This window comes from Penicillium manginii (genome assembly GCF_028828005.1).
Source record: "Penicillium manginii strain IBT 31320 chromosome Unknown utg000004l:1.0-7231830.0:1.0-7236170.0, whole genome shotgun sequence".
Classification (NCBI taxonomy): Eukaryota; Fungi; Ascomycota; class Eurotiomycetes; order Eurotiales; family Aspergillaceae; genus Penicillium; species Penicillium manginii.
The window spans coordinates 7,107,844-7,135,670 of NW_026643105.1; the positions used below are offsets into that span (position 1 = coordinate 7,107,844).

At 50.5% G+C, this 27,827-nt stretch overlaps 13 protein-coding genes across 13 annotated transcripts; 6 read left to right on the forward strand and 7 right to left on the reverse strand.

The window, feature by feature from the left end:
* Positions 1-305: 305 nt before the first annotated feature.
* On the forward strand, positions 306-2,771 carry N7533_006372 (flavodoxin and radical SAM domain protein; the record flags this gene model as incomplete). The annotated part of the gene is made up of 2 exons (XM_057103022.1): positions 306-315; positions 412-2,771. The coding sequence occupies 2 exons, from the start codon at positions 306-308 to the stop codon at positions 2,769-2,771; spliced, it is 2,370 nt and encodes a 789-aa protein (XP_056962652.1).
* A 1,335-nt stretch (positions 2,772-4,106) lies between these two features.
* Positions 4,107-5,056, reverse strand: N7533_006373 (aromatic alcohol reductase; the record flags this gene model as incomplete). The annotated part of the gene is made up of 2 exons (XM_057103023.1): positions 4,107-4,967; positions 5,027-5,056. 2 exons carry the CDS (start codon positions 5,054-5,056, stop codon positions 4,107-4,109), a joined length of 891 nt encoding a protein of 296 aa, XP_056962653.1.
* An 873-nt stretch (positions 5,057-5,929) lies between these two features.
* N7533_006374 (putative phenol 2-monooxygenase) lies at positions 5,930-7,948 on the reverse strand (the record flags this gene model as incomplete). Its single annotated transcript, XM_057103024.1, has 5 exons — positions 5,930-6,009; positions 6,068-6,184; positions 6,250-6,424; positions 6,479-7,363; positions 7,430-7,948. 5 exons carry the CDS (start codon positions 7,946-7,948, stop codon positions 5,930-5,932), a joined length of 1,776 nt encoding a protein of 591 aa, XP_056962654.1.
* A 511-nt stretch (positions 7,949-8,459) lies between these two features.
* sitA (TOR signaling pathway phosphatase SitA) lies at positions 8,460-9,849 on the reverse strand (the record flags this gene model as incomplete). Its single annotated transcript, XM_057103025.1, has 4 exons — positions 8,460-8,749; positions 8,832-9,163; positions 9,224-9,611; positions 9,696-9,849. The coding sequence occupies 4 exons, from the start codon at positions 9,847-9,849 to the stop codon at positions 8,460-8,462; spliced, it is 1,164 nt and encodes a 387-aa protein (XP_056962655.1).
* Positions 9,850-10,722: 873 nt separating this feature from the next.
* On the reverse strand, positions 10,723-12,384 carry N7533_006376 (putative alpha/beta hydrolase; the record flags this gene model as incomplete). Its single annotated transcript, XM_057103026.1, has 1 exon — positions 10,723-12,384. The coding sequence occupies one exon, from the start codon at positions 12,382-12,384 to the stop codon at positions 10,723-10,725; it is 1,662 nt and encodes a 553-aa protein (XP_056962656.1).
* Positions 12,385-12,733: 349 nt separating this feature from the next.
* N7533_006377 (lactonase family protein) lies at positions 12,734-14,033 on the reverse strand (the record flags this gene model as incomplete). The annotated part of the gene is made up of 3 exons (XM_057103027.1): positions 12,734-13,089; positions 13,215-13,689; positions 13,794-14,033. The coding sequence occupies 3 exons, from the start codon at positions 14,031-14,033 to the stop codon at positions 12,734-12,736; spliced, it is 1,071 nt and encodes a 356-aa protein (XP_056962657.1).
* A 587-nt stretch (positions 14,034-14,620) lies between these two features.
* Positions 14,621-15,571, forward strand: N7533_006378 (putative catechol dioxygenase; the record flags this gene model as incomplete). Its single annotated transcript, XM_057103028.1, has 1 exon — positions 14,621-15,571. One exon carries the CDS (start codon positions 14,621-14,623, stop codon positions 15,569-15,571), a length of 951 nt encoding a protein of 316 aa, XP_056962658.1.
* Positions 15,572-16,631: 1,060 nt separating this feature from the next.
* Positions 16,632-17,246, forward strand: N7533_006379 (carboxymuconolactone decarboxylase family protein; the record flags this gene model as incomplete). The annotated part of the gene is made up of 1 exon (XM_057103029.1): positions 16,632-17,246. The coding sequence occupies one exon, from the start codon at positions 16,632-16,634 to the stop codon at positions 17,244-17,246; it is 615 nt and encodes a 204-aa protein (XP_056962659.1).
* Positions 17,247-18,570: 1,324 nt separating this feature from the next.
* cbhB (putative 1,4-beta-D-glucan-cellobiohydrolyase) lies at positions 18,571-20,202 on the reverse strand (the record flags this gene model as incomplete). Its single annotated transcript, XM_057103030.1, has 1 exon — positions 18,571-20,202. One exon carries the CDS (start codon positions 20,200-20,202, stop codon positions 18,571-18,573), a length of 1,632 nt encoding a protein of 543 aa, XP_056962660.1.
* A 1,777-nt stretch (positions 20,203-21,979) lies between these two features.
* Positions 21,980-22,597, forward strand: N7533_006381 (uncharacterized protein; the record flags this gene model as incomplete). Its single annotated transcript, XM_057103031.1, has 1 exon — positions 21,980-22,597. One exon carries the CDS (start codon positions 21,980-21,982, stop codon positions 22,595-22,597), a length of 618 nt encoding a protein of 205 aa, XP_056962661.1.
* Positions 22,598-23,137: 540 nt separating this feature from the next.
* On the forward strand, positions 23,138-23,995 carry N7533_006382 (formyltetrahydrofolate deformylase; the record flags this gene model as incomplete). The annotated part of the gene is made up of 1 exon (XM_057103032.1): positions 23,138-23,995. The coding sequence occupies one exon, from the start codon at positions 23,138-23,140 to the stop codon at positions 23,993-23,995; it is 858 nt and encodes a 285-aa protein (XP_056962662.1).
* A 785-nt stretch (positions 23,996-24,780) lies between these two features.
* N7533_006383 (DUF3237 domain-containing protein) lies at positions 24,781-25,408 on the forward strand (the record flags this gene model as incomplete). The annotated part of the gene is made up of 3 exons (XM_057103033.1): positions 24,781-24,962; positions 25,033-25,113; positions 25,192-25,408. 3 exons carry the CDS (start codon positions 24,781-24,783, stop codon positions 25,406-25,408), a joined length of 480 nt encoding a protein of 159 aa, XP_056962663.1.
* A 111-nt stretch (positions 25,409-25,519) lies between these two features.
* N7533_006384 (Zn(II)2Cys6 transcription factor) lies at positions 25,520-27,502 on the reverse strand (the record flags this gene model as incomplete). The annotated part of the gene is made up of 4 exons (XM_057103034.1): positions 25,520-25,960; positions 26,029-26,335; positions 26,388-27,357; positions 27,469-27,502. 4 exons carry the CDS (start codon positions 27,500-27,502, stop codon positions 25,520-25,522), a joined length of 1,752 nt encoding a protein of 583 aa, XP_056962664.1.
* Positions 27,503-27,827: the final 325 nt, after the last annotated feature.

Genomic DNA, 27,827 nt, shown 5'->3' on the forward strand with positions numbered 1-27,827 from the left:
CGAACTAGTTAATAGTCACTAGATATCATACTAGTTACCCAGCCAATTGGGAACTCTATACTACTATGTATACACAATACTATACTTTACTATATTATACTATATATACTGTATAGTATATATATACTCTACAGTATACTGTCAGTAATCACGAGATGCTCATTGCTCCGCTCCGCTCCGCCCAGCCCCCACTTTCAACTTGTTCCTCACACTCTTTTTCCATCTCCTCCGCACCCTCTTTTTGACCCTCTCGACTTTTGTTCAAGTCAACTTCTTTGAACAAATATACCATGACGGGCACGCCAATGACTGACAGTAAGTTTAATTCGCCCATTCTCCATTCCCCATTCTCCATTCTCCCCCATCTCCCCCATCTCCCCCCACATGCGACCGCCCGCTAACATTTTGCAGGCCTCTTGGCTGTCTGGCATGCCTATCGTCTGCCCATTCTTGTCGCCCTCTTTGTCTTCTTTGTCACCCTTCGTGTCTACAGTCAATCCCAGTCGCGATCCAAGACCGCTGCCTCATCCTCCGTCCCCGTGTCGCCCCGTGGCCAATCGCCCGAGAAATCTCAGAAACTCGATGCGCCCGCGCCCGCGCCCGCGCCCGCAGAAAACCCGATTGCCCCTCCCACCCCAATCACAAAGGAAATTGTCAAGCCCGCTCCAAAGTCTGCCAAACCTGCTGCGGGACCTAAGCGTGTGCAAGGGAAGAAGAAGCCAGCAAAGACCATCGGTGGCCGCCGTCCATCCAACGAAACTAACGACAATGGCCCTCCGGTGTCTTTCATCCAGCCTATCGTCTTCTTCGCCTCCTTGACCACCACCACCGAGCGATATGCCAATCTCCTTCTGGAAAATCTGCGCACTGCCGCTGAAAAGCAGGCAGGCGAGGAGAACCGCGAGCGAGGCATTCTTCCCCCGCAACTCCATGACATCTCCTACATCGACTTTGACGATTTCTTCACTACGGTTCCGGAGTCGCCCTCGCCCAATACCCGCTACGTGTACTGCATTCTGATCCCCACCTATAACATCGACACCGTACTCAACACCTTCTTGGGCCACCTGGATGAAACTCACAATGACTTCCGAATCGATACGGCGCCCCTTGCGAACTTGGCGGGCTACTCGGTCTTTGGTTTCGGTGACAAGGAAGAATGGCCGACCGAAGAACAGGGATTCTGCTCGCAAGCCAAGGAGATCGATCGTTGGATGGCCAAACTGACTGGTCGCAAGCGTGTGTATCCATTGGGTATGGGCGATGTTAAGAGCGATGCCGAAAACGCCTTGAAGGACTGGACCGAAGGTCTGCTGGACATTTTTGGAGACATTCTGGAGTACGGGGGACTTGGCGAGGGTGTTCGTGGCAGCGGTGATGCGATGGAGAGTGACGAAGAAGACGTCGAGGACGAGGACGAGTCTCAAGGCGGAAAGAAGAAGTCTTCAACCATGGTCGATCTTGAAGATATCAAGATGGATGGTGAATCTGCCGCGCCACTCCCTGTTGACTTTACCACTGTTGGAAAAGCCGTCACCAGCACCGACACCGCTAAAGAGATGGTCCCCAAGACCTCTCCGACTTACACTGCTCTGACCAAACAAGGATACTCTATTGTTGGCTCGCACTCTGGTGTGAAGATCTGTCGCTGGACCAAGTCTGCTCTGCGTGGCCGTGGTTCATGTTACAAATACTCGTTCTACGGTATCAAGTCTCACCTGTGCATGGAAGCCACACCCTCGCTCTCTTGCAGTAACAAATGCATTTTCTGCTGGCGTCACGGCACAAACCCTGTCGGAACCACATGGCGCTGGAAGGTGGACGAACCCGAACTGATCTTCAACGGCGTGAAGGAGGGCCATTATAAGAAGATTAAGATGCTGCGCGGTGTTCCCGGTGTTCGTGCGGAGCGATTTGCCGAGGCGATGCGCATCCGACACTGCGCCCTGAGTCTTGTCGGTGAACCCATCTTCTATCCTCACATCAACCGCTTCCTTGAAATGCTGCACAATGAGCGCATCTCTAGTTTCCTTGTCTGCAATGCCCAGCACCCCGACCAGCTGGAGGCACTGTACCGTGTCACCCAGCTCTACGTCTCGATCGACGCCAGCAACCGTGAGAGTCTGCGCAAGATCGATCGCCCTTTGCACCGCGACTTCTGGGAGCGATTCCAACGCTGTATGGATATCCTCCGCGAAAAGCGAAGCTACCAGCGCACTGTTTTCCGACTCACCCTTGTCAATGGATTCAATGTCGATGACGAGGTGCAGGGATACGCGAACCTGGTTGAGAAGGCTTTGCCAGGGTTGATCGAGATCAAGGGTGTCACATTCTGCGGAACCAGCACCAGCGCCGGAGCCGGTCTGACAATGAAGAACGTGCCTTTCTACGAAGAGGTTGCCGCGTTCTGTGTTGCGCTTAATGCAGAGCTGGAGCGTCGGGGTCTGAACTATGGCATTGCTGCTGAGCACGCCCACAGTTGCTGTATCCTGATCGCATCGGACAGATTCAAGGTGAACGGCAAATGGCACACCCGCATTGACTATCAGCGCTTCTTCGAGCTGCTGGAGCGAGAGAAGGCCGACGGTACCCCCTTCGCCCCAGAGGACTACATGATGGAGACTGAGGAGTGGGCGTATTTCGGCAAGGGTGGATTTAACCCCGATGATGAACGGTGGTTCCGCAAGAACGCCAACCCTAGGCCTACCCATCTTATCCCCGCCGAAGCCCAGGCCCAAGTCGATGCCCACCTCCAGGCTCAGGAGTCATGAAGTGGCAAGTTGTCACGCCTCCACTATCCCGAAATTCCGGACGGCTCTTCGAGTGGTGCATGAATGGCCAGAGATCCATTCGAATGCCAAATGCATCGAGCACACACTCCTCCTGTCCCCAGGGCGATCTTACCGGTTTTAGGTTTCGCCTCTCACCTGCCATGATTTCAAGAATCTTTATAGCAGCATGTGTTGAAAATGTTTATACTGGATGCAGACTATGTCATGCATTGGCAGGCCCGGATATCATAGATTCGGTTCATCTTAAGTCTGCCTCACAGACATACTACCTAGATACTCTTCAATGAACTGCTTCAACATCATTTTCGTTGTCATGCAAATTTGCATGGTGCTATAGAGTACATGCTCTTCTTTCCAAGGTTGGTACTAACAGCACTGGATCGCACTTACATACTACTAGGCAGTAGTTACTTCAAGATGCATACTTCAAGTTGCACACGCACTGTCCTGAGTAGTCTTTAAGTAAATCAACAAACCATAGACCTAGACAGTATGAATTCCAAAGAGCAGCGAAAGTTTCTATCTTCTCTTTTCCTTTACCAACTGCTTGACATGACTGCTCATCTGAATTTCCGCCGCCCACTCTGTGCTCCCCGGGATCTTGCATCATCATCAAGAGAGCACCTTTTAAATACCGTGCGACAAGACAAACGGCAATCTTGCCTTAGGATGCCATTAATGCGGGAGGCTGGGGCCCTCGTATGGCTGTGAACATTCCTATATCTTGAGGGTATCCAACTTGTAGATTGCTAATATCACTTCTATTTAATGCCGAAAAAAGGGATGATAATCTCTACTTTGTGCTTGTCGTCTCCGCTTTCCGATGTTTTGTCGCATACTTAGATAGGGCTGTAAAAAGGAGCTATTTATAGTATTATTTGGTAGTAGGTAGAATTATAGGGAAGAAGTAAGGTTGAAATAAGTACTAACTTCTTTGCTAGAAGGTGACTAAGAGTGTTAGGTGAGTGTTAGGTGAGTGTAAAATAGATAGGTGCTGCTGGGAGGGGGCAATCAAGCGGCTGCTTACTGTCCAAAATTATGGATGGAAAGGCGACTGTTTCTGGCGCCAAAAGCAGCCATTTTTGACGTTGAATTCACAGGTCCTTATATTCGAGTTCTTATAAACATGACCTTGATTTCACACTACTGTTAGTAACTCCCTGTCCCATTAGGTATACTTTGTAGACGTAGCTGATACGACTCAAAAGAGGTACATGTAGAGAACATCTGCCTAAATCACTCTAGGGCTCTTTTAATAGAAAATGAAAAAAGGTACCTTAAGGTACCTAGGTAATATTCATTATTATTCTTAAACTAAGCGTACTGCTTAAGCAAATTCTTAACCTCCGCCTCCGACAGTTCTTTAACCCCAAGAAGCTCATTATCAGTCTTGGAGAAATGAGCTCCGTATTTACCTCCAAAGATAGCTCGAAGAATGAGGTTGCGGGCGAAGGTGGCCCCATCAGGCGTGGGCTGCTTGATAGCTTCAAAGGCCTTCTGCTCCAACTGGTCGGTAGCGACATGGATCTTCTCGATCTGATCGGCCTTGCCTGACCACTCCAACAGCTTATTCTGTGTGAAAACTGTTTCTGCGACGTATACAGGGCGATTCTTGGTTTCATCGAAATTTTGCAGAACACCGGCGACAGCACGGCCGACTCCCGAGAGAGTCGTGCTGCTCACTTGGACGTCGCCGCCATCGTAGATGGTTGTCGTTGGGCCAGAAACGTCGAGGAAAAACTTCTTCTCGAGACCCCAGTCGAAGAAAGGGCCGTTGATAACCGCGGTGTAGCTGAATTCTTGATCCTGGGCCGAGATCTCCTTCAGTCTTTCAAGGATGGCAACCTTGTCGCCGAAGACGGGTATTTGGGCAGTCAAGTGGTGTACGGTATCGCTGCCAAACTCCGATGGGATGTATCTCTTGACCTTGGCGGCGTGGGCAGCTTCCACGAGACGAAGGTGGATATCACGAGCGACTAGCCCGACAGAGAGGGCGTTGACTACCGCATCTTGGCCTGCCAGGGCTGTGGTGAGGGAGTCTTGGGAGCTGTAGTCAACTTCCTGGAGTTTGACACGAGGATCCAGTTTGTGTGACGAAGATCGGCTGAGAACGGTGACTTCAAAGCCAGCAGTCAATAGGGCGTTGAGAATGGCTGGACCGACGTTGCCAGTGGCCTATTTCGGTCAGCTACTTCCAGAGTTGAGTGGAAAAGAATGCTCTAGAATTAACTTACCCCGGCAATTGCGACTTTAGAGATAGCCATGAGTGTGTAATATTTGGAAAGTGAGCAGAGAAGTTGTATAGTAGATAAAAGGTGAGCAGTTAGTGTTGAAACTTGGTGGTGAGAGAGAGTGGTGAACTATTCAGTGAAACCCCCTCATGGCTGGGCTTTATCAAGACTTATGTACACTGATTTCCAACACAGCCCGATTCCTAATATTGCGCACACCATCAACCATAATCTTTTTTTGTATCACCTCATCTGCAATGATTTTGGTTGGAATCGCGCAATGTTTCTAATGCGCGGAATGGGCCCGCTCCAAGTTTGTCAGCTTGCAAATCCGTCGGCTTCCAATCGCAGGACTGGCGTGATTATTCAATGGAAGAGTGATGATTAAGCGGACTTTACGGGGAGATAAAATTGCATTATTATCATTATTATTATTTTTATTATTTTCTTATTTTTTTTTTCTGAATCAAACGGAATAGAATCGTGGCTTCGTTCACAACTGGTTGCATGTCTGTGGCGATTTTCACCTGAACGGCATCATTAATTGATAATCCGAGCTACTAGTTACCTAGGTATATACTAGTTAGTACAGGTAATCACCTGTATAGAGTAGTATATGGCCTCAAACCCATAATTGAAAAATGTCTTAGAGTTTTAAAACAAATCGCAATAATGCATATATCCTTGTCAGTTGAATTGTTACAATGATCCCCGCCATCACGCCACAGCTGTAGATTCTACTAGTATGCACATGGTCACATATCTCCAAGACTCCATAATCACCTCCCTCCCTCTTATAGCCTGCTCTCAACCAGAGGGGACCCCTGGGATGTCTGTGAAGCACTCTCTTTCTCTCTATACTTCGATGTTATTCATACATTCTCGTCGTAGCCAGGGGCTAGCAACCTACGTTTGACACCGGAGGAATCCCTTGAAGAAATTGCCAATTTCGGTATAGTCGCTCAAATCCATCACGGCAGACACATCTGGAATCACGTTTAGTTATTCTGCATTGCATTGTGCTTTTCAGAAGATGCCACTCACATTGATCGGGGCGGACAATTATTAGAGCCCCCCGTTTCGGGTCGATGCCGAGAACGTCATATGCATGGCCGTGCCCTTGGTTGTGGCTCTCGTCATCGTAGTAGATCTTGTGCAAATCTAAAATTTTCGGTTTAGTTTATGTTCAAAGTTTTCGCTTGTGCTGTTGGAGTAGAGTAGCTTACCCCGCGTGTGGTTCTTGCCGGTCATTGGGTAGAAACACTCTGGGATTTGCTCGAGCTCGACATCGTATCGTTTACCGTGGCCGATGACGATGTTCTCAATAAGGCTATCGGTATCATGCGAGCTTGGTGTAAAAGTGCGAATAGGGCCATCTGGAGAAGAAAGATATCCCCCGAGCTGTGCAACACATTAGCTGAAGGAATAAAACTCTTCTTGTATCGACAATCATACCGTGTTCAATCTTGTACGGTTCTCTGGGATAGAAATATCACCGATAAAAGCCATGATACGCCATCTGCCGTCGGATTTGAGCGATTTCATCAGTTGTAGAGGCTTGGAGTCGCAGAATCGCACGACTTGTGCGCTGGGCAACCGCATTCCGACGACAACATTCGAGGCAAGCTCTGACGATGTGAGGGAGGATGTGATGGAAGAAACATCATATTTGGTAGTTATTCCAGCGGTATATTTACCAGACTCAATAAACCCTTTTTGGAACTCGGCCGGTGTGGTTTTGGCGCCGGAAGAAAAGAGTTTGGAGAAGTATCGATCGAAATTTATTAGATCAAGAGCGACCTTCTGCCGCTCCAGGACGTATGTCTCCAATAGCGATGGATCAGCAAGACCTGTCAAGACCTCGCCGAGCTTCCAGCCAATGTTGTACCCGTCCTGCAGGCTGACATTCATGCCCTGGCCGGCCTTGGGCGAGTGGGTGTGGCACGCATCACCCGCCAGAAAGACGCGGTGGTCTTTATGGAAAAGGTCAGCATGGCGCTGGCCAATAGCATAGGCCGACCACCAAACTGTCTCTGTGAACTCCACTTGGTAAGGCTGGAAGACACTCTGGGCCTTGCGTTGTAGGTTCTCCAGTGTGACATCCTTCGGATTTGTTCCGGGGGCTAGTTCGATATAGAATCGAGTGAGGTTATTGTTGTCACCCTCTCGGGGAATTATCATAATATTTCCGGCTTTGGATCGAATGGTTGACTTTTTCCGGAAGTCTGGGAAGTTGGTTTGCGGAATCATATCCATCACACCCCAGATGGCATCGCTGCTATCTCCAATCATTTTGTAACCCAGAGCTTTGCGGACAGTACTATGGGCACCATCGCAGGCCTATGTATTAAGTTAGAGATTCCGGTGCAATATTTGAAAGGAAAGAACAGAAAATATCATACTCACCAATACATACTTCGCCACGAAAGTCTCGGTCACCCCATTTTTGTCAGCAGTGACAGTCACCGGATAGGATTCGGGATCTGCTGCAGAGGCACTATCGACCTGGACGGAGGTGACATTGTATCCATAGTCAATCTTCTGACCATTATACTTATCCATCAACTCAATCAAGAGTCCATTAATGCGAGCCTGGTTGAGAATGACATGGGGCTGGTGCGATAGACCCGGTTGAGTATCAGCGGTACGTCCAGTTCGCTTGATAGTTCCATTGCCATCGTCGGCCCAAAAGTTGACCTCAAGAACATGAAACGCCTCACGAAGAAGCTCCTCGCCGATTCCAAAACTCTCAAAGATCTCGACTGTGCGGCACTGCACTCCGTCTGCCTGGCCCATCACCATGGGGCCATCGCGACGCTCCAGCACCTTACAGCGCACACCGTAGCGGGCAAGCCAAGTGGCCGCGCAAAGACCAGCCGATCCACTACCACAGATAAGCACGTCAACCTTTTCTTGAGGCTGCATGGTTTTCGATATCAAGTTGTCTGTGCGTCGGATTCTTCCAGTTTCCCCGCGGGGGTCAATACTTTTATGGCGGTGCTCCGGGATGCGTTCCGGATATTGCGGGATTCGTTCCGGGCGGTTGCCACTCCGGGGAAGACTCGGTAGACAAAACCAGTGAATTCTTTTCCATTGCGCTGGTTGTCCTGTGAATGCCGAGATATACTCCGGATTGAATTAGGGTACCGTGGAGTACCGGGTACCATATGTAGGTTGAGAATGCCCAGGTGGTGGGTGGATGTGAAGGCAGGACTTCCCATTATAGACAACCCATCTTATACAGCTACACTCGCAATCTTACTATATACGCATACGCCTACGCATACGCCTACGCATACACCTACACCTATAGCCCCAAAGAGACAGAGTATAGACATGATTTCGTCTCTAGATCATTATGTATGCTCATCATTCCCAAAGGTCAACCCAACGCCTGCGCCCATGCAATTGCAATTGCAAATGAATTGCAAACATGTTACAAGAAGTACTCGCTGCGGCCCGGCCGCGACGTTGGCACATGCCGTTGGTCATCGCTGACGGCGCTAAACAGCTTAAAGCTGGGCTTGAGGTCGTCTCCAATTTCACAGACCGATGCCAGGTTACCACACCGGTAACAATAGTTAGGCGCACTCCAGACGGTAACCACGTTCTGGTTGGTAAAATGATATTTATATCCCTCGTTCACCAGCTGATGAGCTCGTGCAATCAACGACAGATCGTTGACATGGCAGAACTCGTCGGCCACACGATCACCAAAGAGCCATCCTATCAAAGCATCACTCATTAGTATCTCGAAATAAAGGAGTACCGCCAATGGAAAAAACTTAAAATCGATCACTTCACTCACCTGCGCCTCGGGGGCTAACCGCCCACGTCTCAACATCATCCGGGTCTGACCAAACCAAATCGCAGAAAGCGCCTTCGTGAGGGATCTCCTGGGCACGAGCCACCACACGCACCTGATCGAGGGTGCGGATCTCGGGACTCAATCCACCGTGGACACACAGAACCTTGCCGTCGATGATGGCGCCCAGCGTCATGAAATCGAAAACCTGGCAGCAGGCCTTCCACACGGATGCACTCCCGTACTTTTGGAAACATTCCTCGTAGAAACCGTATACCTGAGTGATCTGTCGGGATTCGTGGTTACCGCGCACCAATGTCACCCGATCGGGATATCTGTGAGAATTGTAAGAGTTGCTGTCACCGAAGCCATGCAGCTGAGGCGGGACCACTCACTTCGCCTTGAGACACAACAGCAGTGTCAGAGTCTCCAAACTGAAATATCCGCGATCGACGTAATCACCAAGGAAAACAAAGTTGCGGTTGAGCTTCAGGGCGGAGGAGGTCTCGCTGGCGGAGCGAGTGTGAGAGGGTTCGGGGTCTTCGCCTTCCTCGTCATCGTGCTGAGAAGTGCGCAGCTTCTTTCGGACCTTGGGATCGGTGATGGAGGATGGGGGTTCGATGTCGGCGGAGGTGATGACGGAGGAGGAGGTTTGAGGGGCATCGAGCTCGGTGCCATCTGGCATTCCGCCCGAGACGCGGAACAGCTCGAGAAGGTCGTAGAACTGGCCGTGGATATCACCGCAGATGGTAACGGGAGTAGCGACGGGTTGAATATTGGATTCTAATGTGGGAGGGTCAATGTGAGCGGTGGTGGAGGAGAGGGAGGGACAGGTTCACAGTGGCAGTGGAGGGGAGGGCAACTCACCTTCCATCATATATTCCTTTACCATTTCGCAAAGCTGTTTCATGTGGGCTTCGGACAGATACTTGCAGTCCTTTGCAGCCTCAAGCCACTCATCAGGACCGGCATTGCGCTTTAATTTGGCTGGCCCCGGCTGGGGGACCTTATTGTCGGTCATGGCGGCGGGGATGTGGAGGGGGGAAGTGAAGTCGGAGACGGAGTACGGCGTACTAGAACACTGAAAGCAGGTGATCCGTCCACTCACCACTGTCAACTGACACCAACTTTAGCACAAAACAAAATAAAATCAATCTGGTAATATATACAATAGAATAAAATAAAAATTCTACATTATATAATAACAACAAAAAAAGAAAAAGAAAAAACAATGGAAGACTTGGAAATAGCAGCCGAACGCGGTAACCACTGCGCCACTCCGACCAACGTCGGAGCCAGGATTCGAACCTGGGCACCCGAAGGAATTCGGTGAGCTTAACCATTGCGCCATTCCATTGTTGAAGACTTTAACCGCCTTTAGGGATATATACCCTGAGCACACCTAGGTATAGGCAAAGGGAAAGTATAAAGTGAATAACTTAGAAACTTGGAGAGTAGATATAGTGTAATATAAGTAGTAGTATATATACCAGAGTATTTTAGACTCTACTACTAACCAAGTAGTTAATTAGGAGAAGTGAGGAGAGGGGCTAGAGTACAATCAGTACTACTACTAACCTACTAACACTACTACTAGTACTTACGTATATATAACTAACTACCTATCTATCTAGGTAGGTATATAGGTAGTACTACCTAGGTAGGTAGCCACAGCCACTTTAGGGGTTTAGGGGAAAGTAAAGTAAATAATAGTACTAGTAGTAGGTATACTAGTAGTAGGATATTCAAGTTCAAGTTGTATACTACTACTGTAGAACTTGAAGTGAGGAGAGGGAGTAGTAGTAGTAGAGCAGAGTATATCTATAGTACTTGTACCTATATACTTCAAGTCTATGCTATCTAGTACTAGTAGGTATACCTAGGTAGGGGTACTTCAGTTTCCATCAATCTTTCCCAAAAACTCACTCACAACATCCGCAAATGCCTCGGGCTGCTCGACCATCGGCAAGTGTCCTGCCTTGTCAATAATCTTCAACTCCGCATCTCCCTTCAGATCCGCCGCCATCTTCTGCATCGTCTGCGGCAACACACCATCATTGGCACCAGCAACAAACAATCCAGGAACTGTCGCCGCACCCATACGCTCCCGAATATCGTACGCGCAAAGCGCCTGCACACTATGCGCGAAGCCCTTCAGACTGTTGTTGCGAACCGCCTCCTTCACCGGCGCCAGGACCTCGGGTTGTGTCTCGTAGGACTCCGGGACGAACCAGCGTCGCGTAGTCACTTCGGCGAGCTTCTCGCCAACAATGGGCTCCTGTTCGGCGTTGACGGAACCTTCCTCTTCGCAGATTGCGACACGGTCGCCCCATGCTTTGCGGTTCGATTCCGGGGCGGATGAGTTGGTGTCGCAGGAGATGAAGGCGCCCACACGCTCGGGGAACAGGAGGGAGGTGTTGAGGACGGTGACACCGCCCAGGCTGACACCGATGAGACGGGCGCCCTTGGGTGAGACGCGGAGGTGTTCGAGGAGGGTGTTGAGGTCGGAGGCGAGGACGTCGATGTTGACGGGTTGGGTGCCACTGGCAGAACGACGGCCACGAGTGAGGTAACGGACGACGCGGTATTTCTGGTTCTCCTTGCGGGAGAGGAAGGCGTCCACGAAGCGATCCCAGATGTGCCAGTCAACGAGGATGGAGTTGCTCAGCACCACGACGGGGGCCTCCGGGTCGGTACTGCCCTCTAGACGGTAGGGGATTTCGACACCATCGGCGGTGGTAATGTAGGATTCGACGGCTGGGCGAGTGGTGGAGGGGAGAGTGCGAGTCTTGCCATCGTTGGAAGACCAGGGACCAGCGCAGTCGGGGCTGGCGAGGGAGCTGAGTTCACGCGGGGCAGGGCCAAAAGTGTAGTACCATTGGTAGACGCGACGACGCTTGGAGGTCACGACATCCTGCTGGAGGCGTTCGCGCCAGGGGGTGTTCATGGCGGCCTTGTGGGCATCACCACCGAGTCCGTTGACGGGCGCATATTCGTGCAGGGCGAGAGTCTCACGCGGGGCTTGGGTATCGATGGCAGCCGTCACAAAGACACGACTGCGACGCCAACCGGGGACACGCGAGAGCATCTCCAGATGTTCCTCACGATACCAACGGTCATGTTCGGCCTGCTTCTCGGGGTCTGAGTGGGTGGTTGTAGTGACGGCGATCATCACGCTGCCGCGGGTCTCGGCATCAGTGTCGGCTTGCGATTCCAGTGGGCGGTAATCAGGAATGCTGCGCTCATCCACGAGGTCGTACAACAACCGACCAACGTCAATCTGGGCCATGGTCTTCTTCTCACGTTCAGTCTTGATCAGATCCGTTCGTAGATCGAGGTAAGTCTTGCGAGTCAACTCGTCCATGTCGGTGATGTCGTAGAGGGCGACATACTCGGGCTTCTCGCCATCGGTGGCTCGGAATCGAAAGCCATTGGTGATGAAGGGAAGTCGGAGACGTAGCGGACCATGCTCCGAGTTATACCAGTCGTGAAACTGGGCGTCAGGAAGCGAGCCCTTGGGCTGCATCGTGACGTAGAGGAGGCCAGAGGAGGGCATTGTGAGAGGGGGAGGGACAGATGTTAACTAGGTGCTTGTGAATGATGATCCCAGAATAACTTGAAGTGATTAAAGAATAGAAAGAGAAAGAATAAAAGAATAGAAGAATAAAAGAAGTCCTAATAGTCCCTAGGTAGTTCCCCCGCTGCCCCTCCGGAAGAAAGCAAATCGCAACCGAAGCCACTGCCGAGAGTCACTACGCTATACGATCTATGATATTTGATATATACGCTTATGCATACCTAGGTACCTAGATATGTGGGCTTATATGGTATATGTGGTTAACTACCGAGTGACTAGTATCATATCCATGTTCATTCTTAATTCTATTTCTATTTTCATCATTCATCTAATCATACCAGATCGCATTCATACCAAAGCCCTGCTCAGGAATGTCGACCCGCGCCACTCGAGCCAGCTTCTCATCACGCCAGCGGTACATCTCTACAAATCCAAGTTGATCATCGCACAGGGCCACCCACTCATCACTGAAATCACACGGGCTGACCGCGTTGGAGTGGCCACCGCTGGTCGAAGTGGGGTTGATGAAGAGTTGGCGCTCAATTTCACCAGAGGGTCCCAACTTGAATGCGGTGATGTAGCCAGTCACATCGAAGTGGTTGGATCGAGTGGTCGCGAACAGGTACTCGCCACTCTGAGTGGTGAAAGTCACATCGCCACGATACTTATTCCGGGGTGGCAGGCCTGGGGGGAGTCGTTAGTCATTGGTGAACCCTATAACCTTGGGGTAACCTTATTTCTTGGATGGATCCCGGAAAAGCGATTTCGAGGTGTCTGGGAGGAGTTGTTTGGGGGACTGTTAAACTCACCAGAGGGAAGTAGTGGATAGGTAATGTGAGTAAAGACGGGCTTGTGAGTGCGCTCGTCAATCACGTACACAGCCAGACGGTTGCCCGCCTCCATCAGCGCATACAGATACTTGCCAGTGTGGTGCATCTCCACCCAGCGAGGGTGGTCCCCTGGGTGAGGAGCCTCCTGGCAGTCGATCAGAGTCAATTGACCCGTCTCAGCATCCTTCTTGTGCGTCCAGATCTTGTTGGCCGAAAGATCGGCCGAGTACAGGTAGGTCTCCGTGGGGTCAAAGACCATGCCATGAATGCCCGTCTTGGGGTCATATTCGTAGTTTTGCACATTCTGATCGAGCTGACCGTCCTTGGTGACCGAGAAGACGTTACCGTAACCAGCGTGATTGTAGAATGGATTGCCGTAGACGTTGTAGGGGGGGTTGGTGGGCAGCCAGAACGAAGATGGCGCGGGTATTAGTGTCGGCGTTGGCAGCGAGAGCTAGGAAATATGAATATGAGCAAGGATTGGGAAAAAGCAGAGTCCAATTGGATTACTCCAATTGATCTCATTCAGCACAGGAGAAGCTTACGGTGACCCGCGACAGGGTGGGAAGCTTGGTGGACAATTTCAGTTGGGCTGTTGACGGCAAAACTGTTCCACTTCTTCATGGCAGCACCATAAATGGCCTTTTTGTCATGAGAAAAGGTCATCCATGAGATGGGCTCAGCCTCTGGAATATCGGTTTTCTTGACAAGATCCAGGGTCAGAGCTTCATCATCGAATTGGACAGTGTAGATGCGCCCGGGGGCGGTCCACGTCCCGACCATCAGGTGGTGCTTCATGGCGGCGATGGGAGATTGTGAAAATGGTCGTGAGCTGGAGCTGGAGATACAACCCGGAATATTCCTTTGAAACAAGGACGAGCAAAGTCGAATCATACGATACGAAAGTAAATCAACTCTCAGCCGAGATGAGGATACAGAATATAGGCGGCGGGGATAAGACTTTGGCGGGGGGCGGGGAGGTCGGCAGCGAGGGCGGCAGCGATTATCCAGAAGGATCTCAGATGACCATGGAATGGTCAGCCAGTTATGGTGAATCGAGGCAAATTATGCAAATCATGGGGAATAATTGCAGTGCTACGAGTGGTTCAACCAAAAGAGAAAACGCATTCCCGCCGGGAGTTGCGGAGTCGCCGCTGCCGAGGAAATTTCTCCAACTCCGGATTCTCTGCCGATTTACCATTTACTAGGGCTGGGTTCAAGTGATGGAGTCTATGACACTTGAGTGCCACTGGACCCTTATAAAAGGTCTCCTCCACCTCGTAGCATCCATTCTCCTTCCATCCATCTCCTCCATTTGCATTTACTTGCACTGATCTCATTCTATATCCCATTTTATATCCACCCACCTCGGTATACTCCACACCATGTCTACCAACGCCCGCTTCGACCCCAACTTCACCCCCTATGTGGTTAACGCCATGGGCCCCAACACTCCCGAGCGTGCTCGTGTGATCCTGGGTTCTCTCATCACTCACATCCACGACTTCGCCCGCGAGGTTGAGCTGACTCCTGCTGAGTGGATGATGGGTGTTGAGTTCATCAACTCCATCGGCAAGATCAGCACCCCCATTCGTAACGAGTGCCACCGTATCTGCGATGTCATCGGTCTCGAGTCCCTGGTTGATGAGATCGCCAACAAGATCGTCACCGAGAAGGGCGAGTCCCCCACCTCCAATGTCATTCTGGGCCCCTTCTGGTCCCCCAACGCTCCCTTCCGCGCTCTCGGCGACTCCATCATTCAGGACCCCAAGCCTAACGGCCGCGTTACCTACATGCACGGTGTCCTGACCGATATGGAGACCGGTGCTCCCATTGTCGGCGCTGTTCTGGATATCTGGCAAGCTTCCGCCAACGGCCAGTACGATTTCCAGGACCCCACCCAGACCGAGAACAACCTTCGCGGCAAGTTCCGTTCCAACGAGAAGGGCGAGTTCTACTGGTACTGCTACCACCCTACTCCTTACTCTCTGCCCACCGATGGCCCCGCCGGTGTCCTCCTCAACGTCATGGACCGCTCCCCCATGCGTCCTGCCCACATCCACCTGATGGTCACCCACCCCGACTACGCCACCGTCATCAACCAGATCTACCCCAGCGACGACCCTCACCTGGACATCGACTCCGTCTTCGCTGTCAAGGACGACCTCGTCGTCGACTTCAAGCCCAAGACCGATGACCCCAAGGCCTCTCTGGACATGAACTACCCCATCACCATGGCCCTGAAGAAGCACCACCCCAACCCCAACTCGGCCCCTCCCGTCTCCTCCTTCGAGCGTTTCAGCAAGGGTGATTCCAGTGCCCAGCAGAAGCTGTAAGCCGATAAGCTTTTAAGCTTTAAGCTCGTGAGCTCGTGCACGATCTAAGTGGGGGATGAAAAGCTGGCATTGCATTTTTGGACTTAGCGATTGATATACTTTTTGTATTTTCTTGCCGGTATACTTCCCATATCAAGATTTAAATGAATTACCATTACCATGTTTATGAAACTTTACCTTACACATATTCAACTGTAACAAACATAACCTTAATCCTCTGGGGCCGCCAAAGTAAAAAGGAAACATAGAAGATCCGCACGAACTATGCAGCTGCCCCTCGCTATACTCGATACTCTCTAGGCTTGGATGGTTGGTCTCCACTCGCTAACCAGTCGTATCGTCGTGATTGACGATCCGAGCCGCCATTGGGAACCAGGCTGCCGTAGCAGGGGCAGCTGTACCTGCGCCTGGTCCAATCATGGGGGAGACGGAGATGCTTATCTGGGGTAATGGCAGTATGTCCATCTGAAGTTGATAGACATAATCTAGTGAAATATTTATTCAAATACTTAGATTGACAACAATTCAACTCGAATGAATGTCATGAATGCATTGAATGCTAAATGTGTCTCTACGGATGATACAGAGTATAGGATGTTATGTATAGAATCCCATGCTATCTAGCCCCATCTTGGCCTCACCTCCCAACTCCAACTCCAACTCCAAAATCTACTCCCACTCACCGGGTCCCAAAAGGAAAGCTTTCCCCACGGGATATGGCAATGTGAATCAATACAATGGCAATTCGCTTTTACCCCTCCCCCTCCCCCCTCTGTGCAAACCAAATTATCGGCTGTGGCGACTGCCGGAGAAAGGCTTCCCAACCAGGCGGCAAAGAAATTAACCGGGAATTCCCCGCGCTTCGGCAGCGACGCGATCCGTTTTCGGTTGTGGCGATCGCCACGATGCCGGTGGCTTTGCTTTCGGCTGATCGTGGGGGGAGGTGGACGCGAGGGATGAGAGTCGCATACAAGAATCCAATCACTTGATGTATGCTCCGCGACGCCCGGCTCTACCTTTCTTGAAACCGAGATTTCCTCCCAAGCAGCACGCCCGCACCATGCGTCTCCCCTACGCCCCCAACACTCCGCCCGCTGATGCCCCCGCCGACACGGCGGACATCTATGCTCGTATCGCGGCCCGGAGGAATCCTCGTCCCCTCATCCCGCTGGATTTGTCCTTACTGCACAGCCCGCCTGTCGCAGATGGCTGGAACAGCTTCTTGGGTGCTATCCGCACGCGCACCATTGTTGATCTGGGAATCCTCGAGCTCGCGGTCTGCCGTGTTGCCGTGCTGAACGATGCTGTGTATGAGTGGAATGCTCATGCGCCCCTCGCCTTAAAGGGTGGCATCAAGCCCGAAGAGCTACAAGTGGCTCGCACCTTGCCCTGCACTGCGGAGGGAAACCTGGCTGAGCTCGAGAGCAGTGTGCTGTCTCCCAAGCAGCGCGCCGTCTTGCGCTATACTGACCAGATGACCAAAACCGTCAAGGTCCAAGATGAGGTCTTTGCGGAGCTGCAGACGGTCGGGTTCAATGAACGTGAAATTGTCGAACTTACCACTGGAATTGCGGGCTACAACTGTGTCAGTCGGTTCCTGGTTGCTCTCGATGTGGGTGAGAATAACGCCCGCGAGATGAAGAGTGTCGATGAGCTGGTCGCTGCTCTGCAGTAGAGATTGAGCCAGAAATAAACCAAGGAGGGGGCAGATAACCTCTCTTTATATGCCTGCATCGAGGAGTGGGACTTGCGTGGAGAAATCTCCAGTGGCTGGAGTTGGGGCAGAAAGCAAAGGGGGGGACTACATCATCCCCACAAACCTCTTTTTGTATATAGTGGAGCCTCAGTGCTTCCATAGAATGAATTACGAAATACGCATGAATGGCACCGGTAAAATGGGACTGCCAGTGTATAAATTGGTCTCAATGTGGTTACTAGTACTCATTGCATTTCGTAGTCTGGAGATGTTCTTTAAAGGACTAGCGTTGAGACTGTAAAGAGAAGATGATTGCCTAGGTGGCCAGTGACGGGAATTTTAGGAAACCAGAAACTAATCTGAGTTCCTATCAAGCCCTGGGACTAACCGAGTTGATCATGGGCGATCCTGAACGGTTCTCGATAAATGGATCCCAGGGTCATAGCGTGGACATTTGGCAGACAGTGGGTGGTGGCATCGGATAACCCCTGCTAAAGTGCATTCTTGATACCTTGAAATTTCATTGGAACAACCCTGGAAACCTTGGAAATAAGACAAAGAACTTATTTGGTTTGAATATATGGGAGGTGTGATTGCACATGCAGGACGTCAAGTTGACCCGCGGTAGCCATCTACGTTGTCATAAAGAAAATTCGTCAGGGTCATGCAAGTGCCAATTTCCGAGTCTCCAAAGCCACAGGGGAATGGAATAAATTGGAGACGCGGGGAAACCCTTGGAAGAAGCAAGTATCCATTCGACCGGTGGAAACGAAGTGGCTTGTCTAGTCGGAGGGGCCTCCGCATGGCGTTGCTGCAGAATCATGCAGTCTGCATGAGCGACACGCTACCCCGTACATTGTGAATAAATCTTGCTTGCCTGCAGCAACTACTATTCACCGTCGGCTGACTTCTCGTTGCAGGCGCTACCACTAGCGCTGACATGCAGGGGTAGTGGAAGTCAATTGGCAAACATTGCGGGGGGCTTTAAAGTAACTGAGGATCAAAAAGGTTGCGCACGGGCATTTTAATGACAGGGTTGAGAATATTAATTAATGAAGTCATCTGATGTTACCTTTCGGATACGTTCATCACCGTACTCGAGCATTCTAGGTACTCTAACGAGTCGGTTGGTAGCGAGAGTATATTACGGGAAAATCTAGAAGTTATGAAAAATTACAAAAAGTTCATCCAAAAGAAGGTTTTATATCGCATTCTCCTGACTATCAACTAAAGAAGATTCACCGGAACATTCTGATTTCCATCTTTCCATCTTTCCATCTTTCCATATCCGCTGCAACTTCCCCTATAGGCACTGGGAGTAATAGTCGTTCTGCTTGGTGCAGGTGTATGGACTAGCGCAGGTGGTCGCACCAGTCCAGCCACTTCCACCGCATTGGGCATAGTGAGCCGCTCCAGTAGTGCTCGAGCCAGTAGAGGAGGTGGTCGAGGATGTTTTGGTGGTGGTGCTGGTGGTGGATGTTTTGCTGGTAGTGGATGTCTTGCTGGTGGTGGTGCTCGAGCTTGATCCGCCGGAGGAGCTGCCAGAGTTATAAGTTGAGCCAATCGGGCCGACCTTGATGTTCGAGTAGATAACATATGAATTAGCATCTGCAGTCTCCACATCGGCGGGATCACCCGAAGAGATATCACAGGAACCGCGTGCAGCCCCAGGGGTGGAGGAGGAGGCGGTGGTCGGATAAATGCTGTCGAGCCAGAGCATGTTGGCGGCATGGTCATCCCACAGACTCATCACGAGGACCATTCCTTCGGCCATAGCAGCACCCATACCCGCAAGGCCACCGTGCTCGGTAAAGCTATCAGTATCTCCAAAGGCCTTCTTTTGAGCGGTACAGAAATCGGTAGTGATGGAGTTGCCGGTGACACCGCTGACCTGGGAGTCGGACTGGCCAATAACCACCCCATCTTGCACGTAGAAGCGCTTAATCTCGCTCAGAGTGCCTGTGGAAGTGCCGTCGTTGGTGATAAACTGAGTCACGACAGTGAAGGGAGAGCTGGTGTCCACGGTCTTGCCCGGTCCATAGAACGACGTGTTGCCCATGCGGTATGGGTTGAAATCACAGCCATCAGGATCACAAGTGCCTGCATATCGATCAGAGCTGTAAGTACCTCCACAGGCATCAGTGGTACATTCAGTCTGAGTGGGTGTGTCACAAGGGTGGGGAGTGACGGCGTTGGAAATCGAATTGGCCTCCCAGACATCCATCTCAGCACAGCAGGAGCCGTGGTCTCCAACGCCAGAATTCACATCGTTGCTGGATGGTGTCCAGCCTTCAACATTGGCTTCACCAGAGATAAACTTGAGATCGCGCGGGCACTGCGAATCACAATAACCAGTGCCGTATTTCGCACCAGCCTTGTTCGTGGGGAATCGAGAAGTGCCACCATCGGCATCCATTGCCACGAAGTAGAGTGCTCCATTGAGACCACAGGGGAGATTGGAGACATCAACGTCGAAGGTAAACTCCTGGTTCAGCAGTTGAAACATCTCGTAAGTACTATCGTCCTCCATGAGATAAAGTCGAGAGCCGATATTCTTCTGCGATGCCGTGGTGACAAAGTTAAGACGCAGCTCATCCCCGCTTGTAGTCACACCGTAGGTGCTCGAATATGAAGCACCATCAACAGCACAGGCAGCTGCACAAGTCACATCATCGGGACAAAGAGTTGCATCCCAAGTATTGCCCGTGTAGCAATTGGTAGATGAAGTAGTGCTATGAACCCAGCGCCAGTTGGCATCGATAACAACGCTGCCGGTAGTCGATGTGCAAGTGCCACCGCTGGTGCACTTGGACCAGGTCAAAGAAGGATGGGTTTCAGTCTGATATGTGCCAACCTGTTGTGCCTGAGCAGCAACTAGAAAGGCAGACAAGGCCAAGGCATTCTTGTAAATTCGGTAAGATATAGCGGCAGCCATGTCGGATAGATATGATGGAAACTGGAACTGAACTCCAAGTCAATTGTGTCGTTGCAAGAGTTCGTTGGGGTTGGTAACAGATCCCTTTTATATCCATTCGAAATAATGAAGCGTGTCAAACGACGGGTATACACTCATTCACTCCGGGAGCCCGGTCCGTTGCACCGTGGTTTCCAAAGCATGATTTTAGGACCTTGATTTCCAAAAGGAGAAGGCAAACCAGTACTCCGCGGACACGGAGGCAGCTCCCATACCTTCTAGGCTGCTTGTAGGTTCAATGGGATCATGTTGGTAGCAGGAGCTAATCTCCCCATCATGCTTTGAAGAGCCGTGGCGAGGAAGCGTCCGTGTCTAGATGAGAGTGAGACAATTTAATAGAGCTCTAGCGTCATGGCGATCATGCTGTTTTGGTCAAAGCTGGGCCCAAAATGGATAGAAGCTGCCCTGGGGGCCCCGGATCAGACGGGCTCGCTTGATTCGTGACGGGACTGTTTCTGCACGGATTCTTCAGGGTTTCGTCGGTAATTGTACCCCAGCGGATTTAATCTGCCGGGAGGGGCTTTCCTACTTTAGCCGCCGCCACTCTGGTGGATGGCGCTCAGACTCACTGGCAGCCCACTCAGTGTCGTTCGGATATGTAGTAGCCTAGCCATACTGCGAATAAGGGACATCTCACAGCTAGCTGCAGCATTTTCCAAAATCAGTCACAAAATTAGTAGTTTAATCATGCTGAATTTTTGGGGTTGCTTGACGATGTGACCGTTGATATTGTATGCAAGAATGACTACCATATTCCAAGGTTGATATTTCCAGGTGCGAAGACTTGGGAACTTGAAGCACTACTAGTAAGACTTTTCAGCATACATGACCTTGATTAGGTACCTAGGTATATGCTACCATTCTATCATGAAGCCGTAGCTATTTAAAGCAGCTCCAAGGGCTTAGATCCTAAAATAAATGATTAGCAAATAAATTGTACTTCAAGTTGTTGGCGTCCTATTAGTAGCGTGCAGGTCATGGTTGGAACAACCACAAATCTTCTTGTTAGGTAATTATCCCGCAGTTCAGATCCTTGCAGGGTCGATATACTAGTACCCATGGATTTGTCATGAGAAGAAAAGGGAAGTTTCACAAGGTGAAAGGATTGTGACGAAAAGTCTCGATGAGACAAAATCGCTTTGATCTAGCTGTATGGACTATCAAAAACCAAACGGTAATGTGGAAGACACCTGGGCAGCATTAGTTATTATTTGCACGCTAAGATAATTAGGGTATGATCTAGGCAAAAAGTCAACCAAAATATGAATCCTCCGAATAAAAGGAATAAAAGGAATAGAAGAGTGGCCTCCAAGGCCATCGAGTACGAGAACAACATAGACTACCCCTCGATGATAATACAAAACTCATCGAACACAAAGGTCTGAGATAATCGACACAAAAATAACCGCATTGTTTATTGGGCTACATAAGGTATTCTTTGTGAGCTTTTAAAGGGTTTAACATGGTGAGAATGAGATATTGTTTTCGAATAACTGACAAAGACTGTAAACAATGGAGCAGGTATGAATGAAATAGGAACTCGAGGAACAATGGAAAAAAAACAGATTATCAGACCCTCGAGTATATTTAGGTTAAGTTGACCCCTAATTTCAAGAGCTAACCAGGCATTGACAAGATTAAGCTCAAGGGCATACTAGTAAATCACTAAAACATCACCCAGTGATATTCTTTTCATTGATCGCAGTATCATCAGGATTGCTAGCCGCTTTTTTCAAGTATGGACTCCAGCTATATCACGTATCAAGGGTATACTGGTCCGTCTAGATACCATGTGAGCCAGGAGACTGATCCTGAGATTTGTGAGATCTCGTATGAAGAGTGGGCCAGCCAAGAGTCTTATTCAGAGATGTACGCGATATCGCCTGAGGAATTTGAGTCATCAGAGCGTGCGCGGCTAATCAGAAAACAGGACTCAGAGCTTCCAGCACAGCCTGATTGGAAAGGGACTGATCCTGTGAATCACCAGATAGACCAAGAGGACTCGGAGTTTGATGAAATGATTTCTCACGGGATATTCGAACACCATGAGTCATTATCACGGCCGGAGCCGAGTCATAATGACCGAGAGGCTTATACAGTAGGCGAAAATTCTTTTCCCGAGATGCTCTCATTCTCACATGAAGAGTGGACGGAGAAGGCGCAGCAGGAGGACCAGCGCCGACGGCTGATAGAATACGAGGCGTGGGACTTGCTATTGCAGGATCAGACTAAGCTGTCACCGGAAATGATCATTGAATCAGCATTTCCATTGCCTCAGTCCCAAGTGATACTTCCATCGATTCATTGGATACTTTCAGGCTCGCGGGGGGCTCCAGTTTGGGGACCATCGCCTTGACCGTGGCCTTGACAACCGAGCGTTTCGAGCGGTGGGAGATAGAGGGAATAGATGGGATAGAATGGATTTTTGAACTGATTAAATTGAAATTAATACATAAATAACCGACGAAAGACCACTTTCTATTACTTTAGAACTTGTAAGAGTTGAAATATAGTTCGCTTAATGTCTCTGCGGATGTATGCAGATGTATACTCGGGGTTTCCTGAATACTCGGGGTTTCCTGTATGCAGCAGCCTTCGATGTTATCAATTAATGAAGGTTGAAGGTAAAAAACAGCGTTCAAGTGTTTCAAAGTGTTTCACATAAATCACCGAAGCCGCTAGAAGTATAAAGAAGATGGAACACCACTCTAGAAGAGTGAAATAGGGTTGAATGACTAGTTCAGGCAGTGGGGCCGATCGAATGAGTCAGCGCCGCGATCGGCGGGGGGGGTCAATTTTGGAATTTGGAGATTTTGACTTCATTTTGATCTTGCGATCTTCATTCCTCCCACTTTGTATTACCCCAGCTGTATCAAACGGATTCAACACCGTCAAGATGTCCCCCAGCTTTATTCTCACCCTTTCGGGCCCTGATCGCCCCGGCATTGTCCACGCCGTGACCGCATTCCTGGTCCAGCACAACCTCAACATTGTGGACTCCTCGCAGTTTGGCGACCCCACCTCCCAGCGCTTCTTCATGCGTGTGCGCTTTGCGCCCGCCGGCGATGAGGAGCCTACCCTCGATAGTCTGAACGCTGCCTTCCAGGATACTGCGAAGAGCTTCTCCATGGACTTCGAGATCCACCCCACCACCCAGAAGCCCCGCGTGCTGATCATGGTCTCCAAGATCGGTCACTGCCTTAATGATCTTCTCTTCCGCCAGTCGACCGGCCAGCTGAGCATTGAGATCCCCTTGATCGTCTCCAACCACCCGGAATTCGCCGCGCTCGCCGCCACCTACAACATCCCCTTCTTCCACCTCCCCGTCACGGCCGATACCAAATCTCAGCAGGAGTCACAGGTGCTGGAGCTTGTCAGCCAGCACAAAATCGATCTGATCGTTCTGGCCCGCTACATGCAGGTTCTCTCCCCAACCCTGTGTGAGGCCATGTCCGGCCGTATCATCAACATCCACCACAGTTTCTTGCCTTCCTTCAAGGGTGCCAAGCCCTACCACCAGGCTTACGACCGCGGTGTGAAGATCATTGGCGCCACTGCCCACTTCGTCACCAGCGACCTCGACGAGGGGCCAATCATCGAGCAGAACGTTGTGCGTGTCAGCCACGGAATGAGCCCCAAGGAGTTGACTCACGCTGGCAGCAACGTTGAGAGCAATGTTCTCGCCACCGCCGTCAAGTACTTCGCCGAGCGCCGTGTGCTTCTGAACGGTCACAAAACTGTTGTTTTCGACTAAATGTCGAACAATCTATATAAAGGCATCTTTTCGAATCTCTTGCGTATTGGCAGAGTAATGTACAGCAATTTGTGATGATACCTTGATGGTCCAAGATAGACCATTGGAGATGCCAGCAGAGAAGAAAAAAGCAAAAACCCCATTCTCTAGAATTGAGACTAGAATTATAAATACCCAATGGCCCGACCATGAACTGAAGCTTGATAGTTTTGACTTTTTGTGTAATTCCTACTTGGCCAAGGATTGATTTTAACTTGTTGATTGATACCGGTGGATTGACTCGGAAAATTGCCGGAAACGGTGACAAGCGGGAGATCCGTGCGAAGCTTGTTTCGATGATGTCAAAGTTTCACGATGACAAGTCAATTTGTAAGACCTAGATTGGATTGGGTAAAATATAGCATACTAGTAGCTCCTGAGGTTCTCACTGCAAAGAAATATCATCTCGAGCTGAGATTGCCTTGATCAATGCTAGATCTTCAAGTGTTCTCTTCCAAGGTTGGTGGCTGATGACCTGAGTATACTTCTGACATGGGTAGAACTAGATTGTAAGCCAATCCAGGATATCCAGGACTATCTTCTAAATAAGAAAGAATAATCAACCTTGGAAGCCTTCCCCCACAGCCCCGGTGATAAATAGCCGAGGTCATCCACCGGGAAAGCCGGGGTGGAGAGTGGGAGGTGGAGAGTCACCCCAGGCTTGTCCTACGTAACCCCTCGTTCTCCCCAGCAAAGCATGATAGAGGACTCAAAAAAACTTCCATCTACTGCCAGTGCCAATTATCATGGAGACCATTGCACCCCCTCCCAAACTAAGCCATTTGTTCACCCTCCATTGTGCGGTTGACCCGCCCATGGAGATCGGCAAAGGTCCCTATGGGCGACGCCGATGTGTACCTATTGTGTCAGGCTCAGTGAGCGGGCCACATTTCAAGGGCGAAGTTGTGCCTGGTGGAGCTGATTTCATGTATGTGTTATTTCAAAGCCCTGGCTTGTCACCGGAATGTGAGTTAATCACTCATTCAATATCTATATAGGCTGGTGGAGGATAATCAGACAACACACGTCAACACCAACTACGTGATCAAGAGCGACGACGGCGCATTGCTTTATATTCGGTAAATATATTCTAACTCCCATCGGAATGGGTTTTGGGGGACATGGCGAGCCAGATGGAAGATACTAATATCGAACAGGACCGAGGGCACCCGTGCAGGTCCGCCCGAAGTCCTGCAGGCGCTCATGGAAGGCGGCCCCGTTGATCCCAGCAAGTACTGGTTTCACCTCCACGTAAAGATCGAGACGGGTCATGAGAAATATAAGTGGATGAATGATCGGGTCATCGTTGGGAGGGCCACTCGAGCAAAGGGTGAAGTGGCATATGATGCATACTTTTTGGAGAACTGTCCGTGAAGCGGGCAAAGGCAAAGGCAAAGGCGAGGGCGAGGGCGATGGTAAGGGAGGAGGCATCAACACATTAGTGGTCTATAGACATTATTAGATATACAAAAATCTACCGTCACATCATTGCACATGCAGGCGCTGCAACAGCAGCTCTGCCAGATTGGCATAACATCCTTGGCTCACGTCCTGCTGAGCTAGAATTTGATCTGTAATCTCATTGGCCCACATGCATTCGCAATGAAACCCGCGCAATTCAAAGAGGCGTTGCCTTAACCACACCCGCTGGGTCGCATCTTCGGTTTCAATAATTGCCATCATCAGAGGCCAGTGCAGTCGCCGCAGGGGTCGACTATCGGGGGCAAACTGCTTGTGGAGAATTTCGATAATTCCGTGCGTGGCTTGGCGATGCATGGCCGTTGGAAGCTTTTCGACAGAAAGCAGCCGGCGGTGGAAGAGAATCTGAGCGTAAAATGTACAGACGGCCATGTAGATTGTGTTGAGTGTACGTCGGGCCGAGACTGCACCGGCGAATTTCGCAGTGATAAAGAGGTCGGAGAATTTCTAATGGATAGGATACGTCAGTTTCCATTGGCCAGTGAGATGCGATAATTGAAATGGATGATACTCACGTCTCGCGTGGCAATAATGTCTTGCAACAGTGTATCGGCGGTTTCCTTGACGGCCTCGGGATCCACAAGCATCTTCCACGTCCGGTGGCGCATACTAAAGCCGGCATGGAGTAGCTCCAAGGCACGATAGTTTTCGATATCATCGAGGACTTCCTGGTCAGGGTACTGTTCGCCCCAGAAGCATCGCCCCCAGAGGCGAGCACAGCGATGGAGGTGATCCGGGTGAAGGGCTGGATTTTTTGATTCCAGAACATAATCATTGAGGGACTCGGTTAAGCCCATGGGGCGAGAGCTTGTATCAATATATCTAACCTAAAATTAGTGACGGATACTATTAGAGGCGGACGGAGGCTACTTACAGAATCCACAAGAGAAATTGTTCTGGGATGAAGGACAGCTTGGAGACTGCCTTGTTATCTGGAGTTGGAGATCCATGCTCGGGGGAAAAGAAGACGTCATTTATGTCCTTGAGACGAAAAAGTTGCGGATGTGATTCCAACAGGGAACGCACCCCGTGGAGATGTAGCTGCAGATGTCGCACCGAGTGGCCAAACTGCCATTCGTATGTGACCATGAGGAACATGGTTGCGAAGATAATTTCCAGCTCTTCCACGGAAACATTACGTCGCGGAGTCTCAAGGAGTTGACGGAACTCCTTGACGGCGAGGCTGTAATGGTAACGCCCGTGATCTTCCGCGGTGGGACGACCGGGAGATCTGACCACCAAGCCATCGCGATGCATGTCACTTGCAGAAAGGGCCAAGATCATGCGCATGATAACTTTGTTTGAGGCGGCGGGACCCTCGTAGAGATAGCAGAAGCTGCTCCAATTCCATCCTTTCATATAATAGTAGACGATGGACGAGGAAGGGAAGTACTGGAAGTATTTATGGTCGTGTTCGGTGAGGATTAAGGAATTGGCGCAGGCGATCTTGTTGGTGTGTAGCGGTGGGTAGAGGGGCGTCGGAATTCTCGCCGGGGCGACGGCGGCGGGTGGGAAAAAGGCTGGTAAATGGGGAGCGACATCCAGCGTCACTGCATCCCCGGGCCAGGAGACTGGCGAGAGACCATTGAGTAATGTATTTGGCCGGAGATCAATATCGAGGTCGAGATCGAGGTCCGTAAGATCACCGGCATCCGAGGTCGGCCAGGGAGCTTCCTGTGAAATCTCGCCGGAGGTCGGAGCGGGTTGAAGATGGCGGATTTGCGCACTGCGACCGCGTTTGACAGGGACCCCCCATTCGCAACTGAGTCGCAGGTTGAGACAGCGCTTGCAAATGGGTTGCTCTTCGCCACATTTTACCTTCCGTCGGCGACAGGTACTGCAGCCTATGAAGAGATTGTTAGAATTGATAGATCAGATCGGAGGAGGGGGTGGAGGGGAGATCGAGTCAAAATCGGGACTAAAGCCGCATGGGGGATGCAGATGCGAGAACGTACCATTCTTTGAGCGCGGCGCGTTGCGACCGGACATGAATATGCAATCCCCCGCCACGTCGAGAAGGCAAAAGCCGGCCGCATGAATGGTGGGGAGAGGGAGAGAGGAGAGGAGGGGGAGGGGGGGAAGGTGAGTGAATAGTAGAGTTGAATGAGTGGAGAAGAGGAGTGAAGTTCAAGTTTTGAAGTTACTAAGGCAAGTCACGGTCTGGTCACGGGTATTCTGAATCTGTACGGAGTTACCCAAGGAAGGAGCGGCGGAAGTGGTTGAATCATCAGGAAGGTGCCTCAGGCAAAACGGCAGTTACGACTGACGTGCGGAGAAGGTCAAATGCCGAAGTATAGCCGAAGTATAAATACTT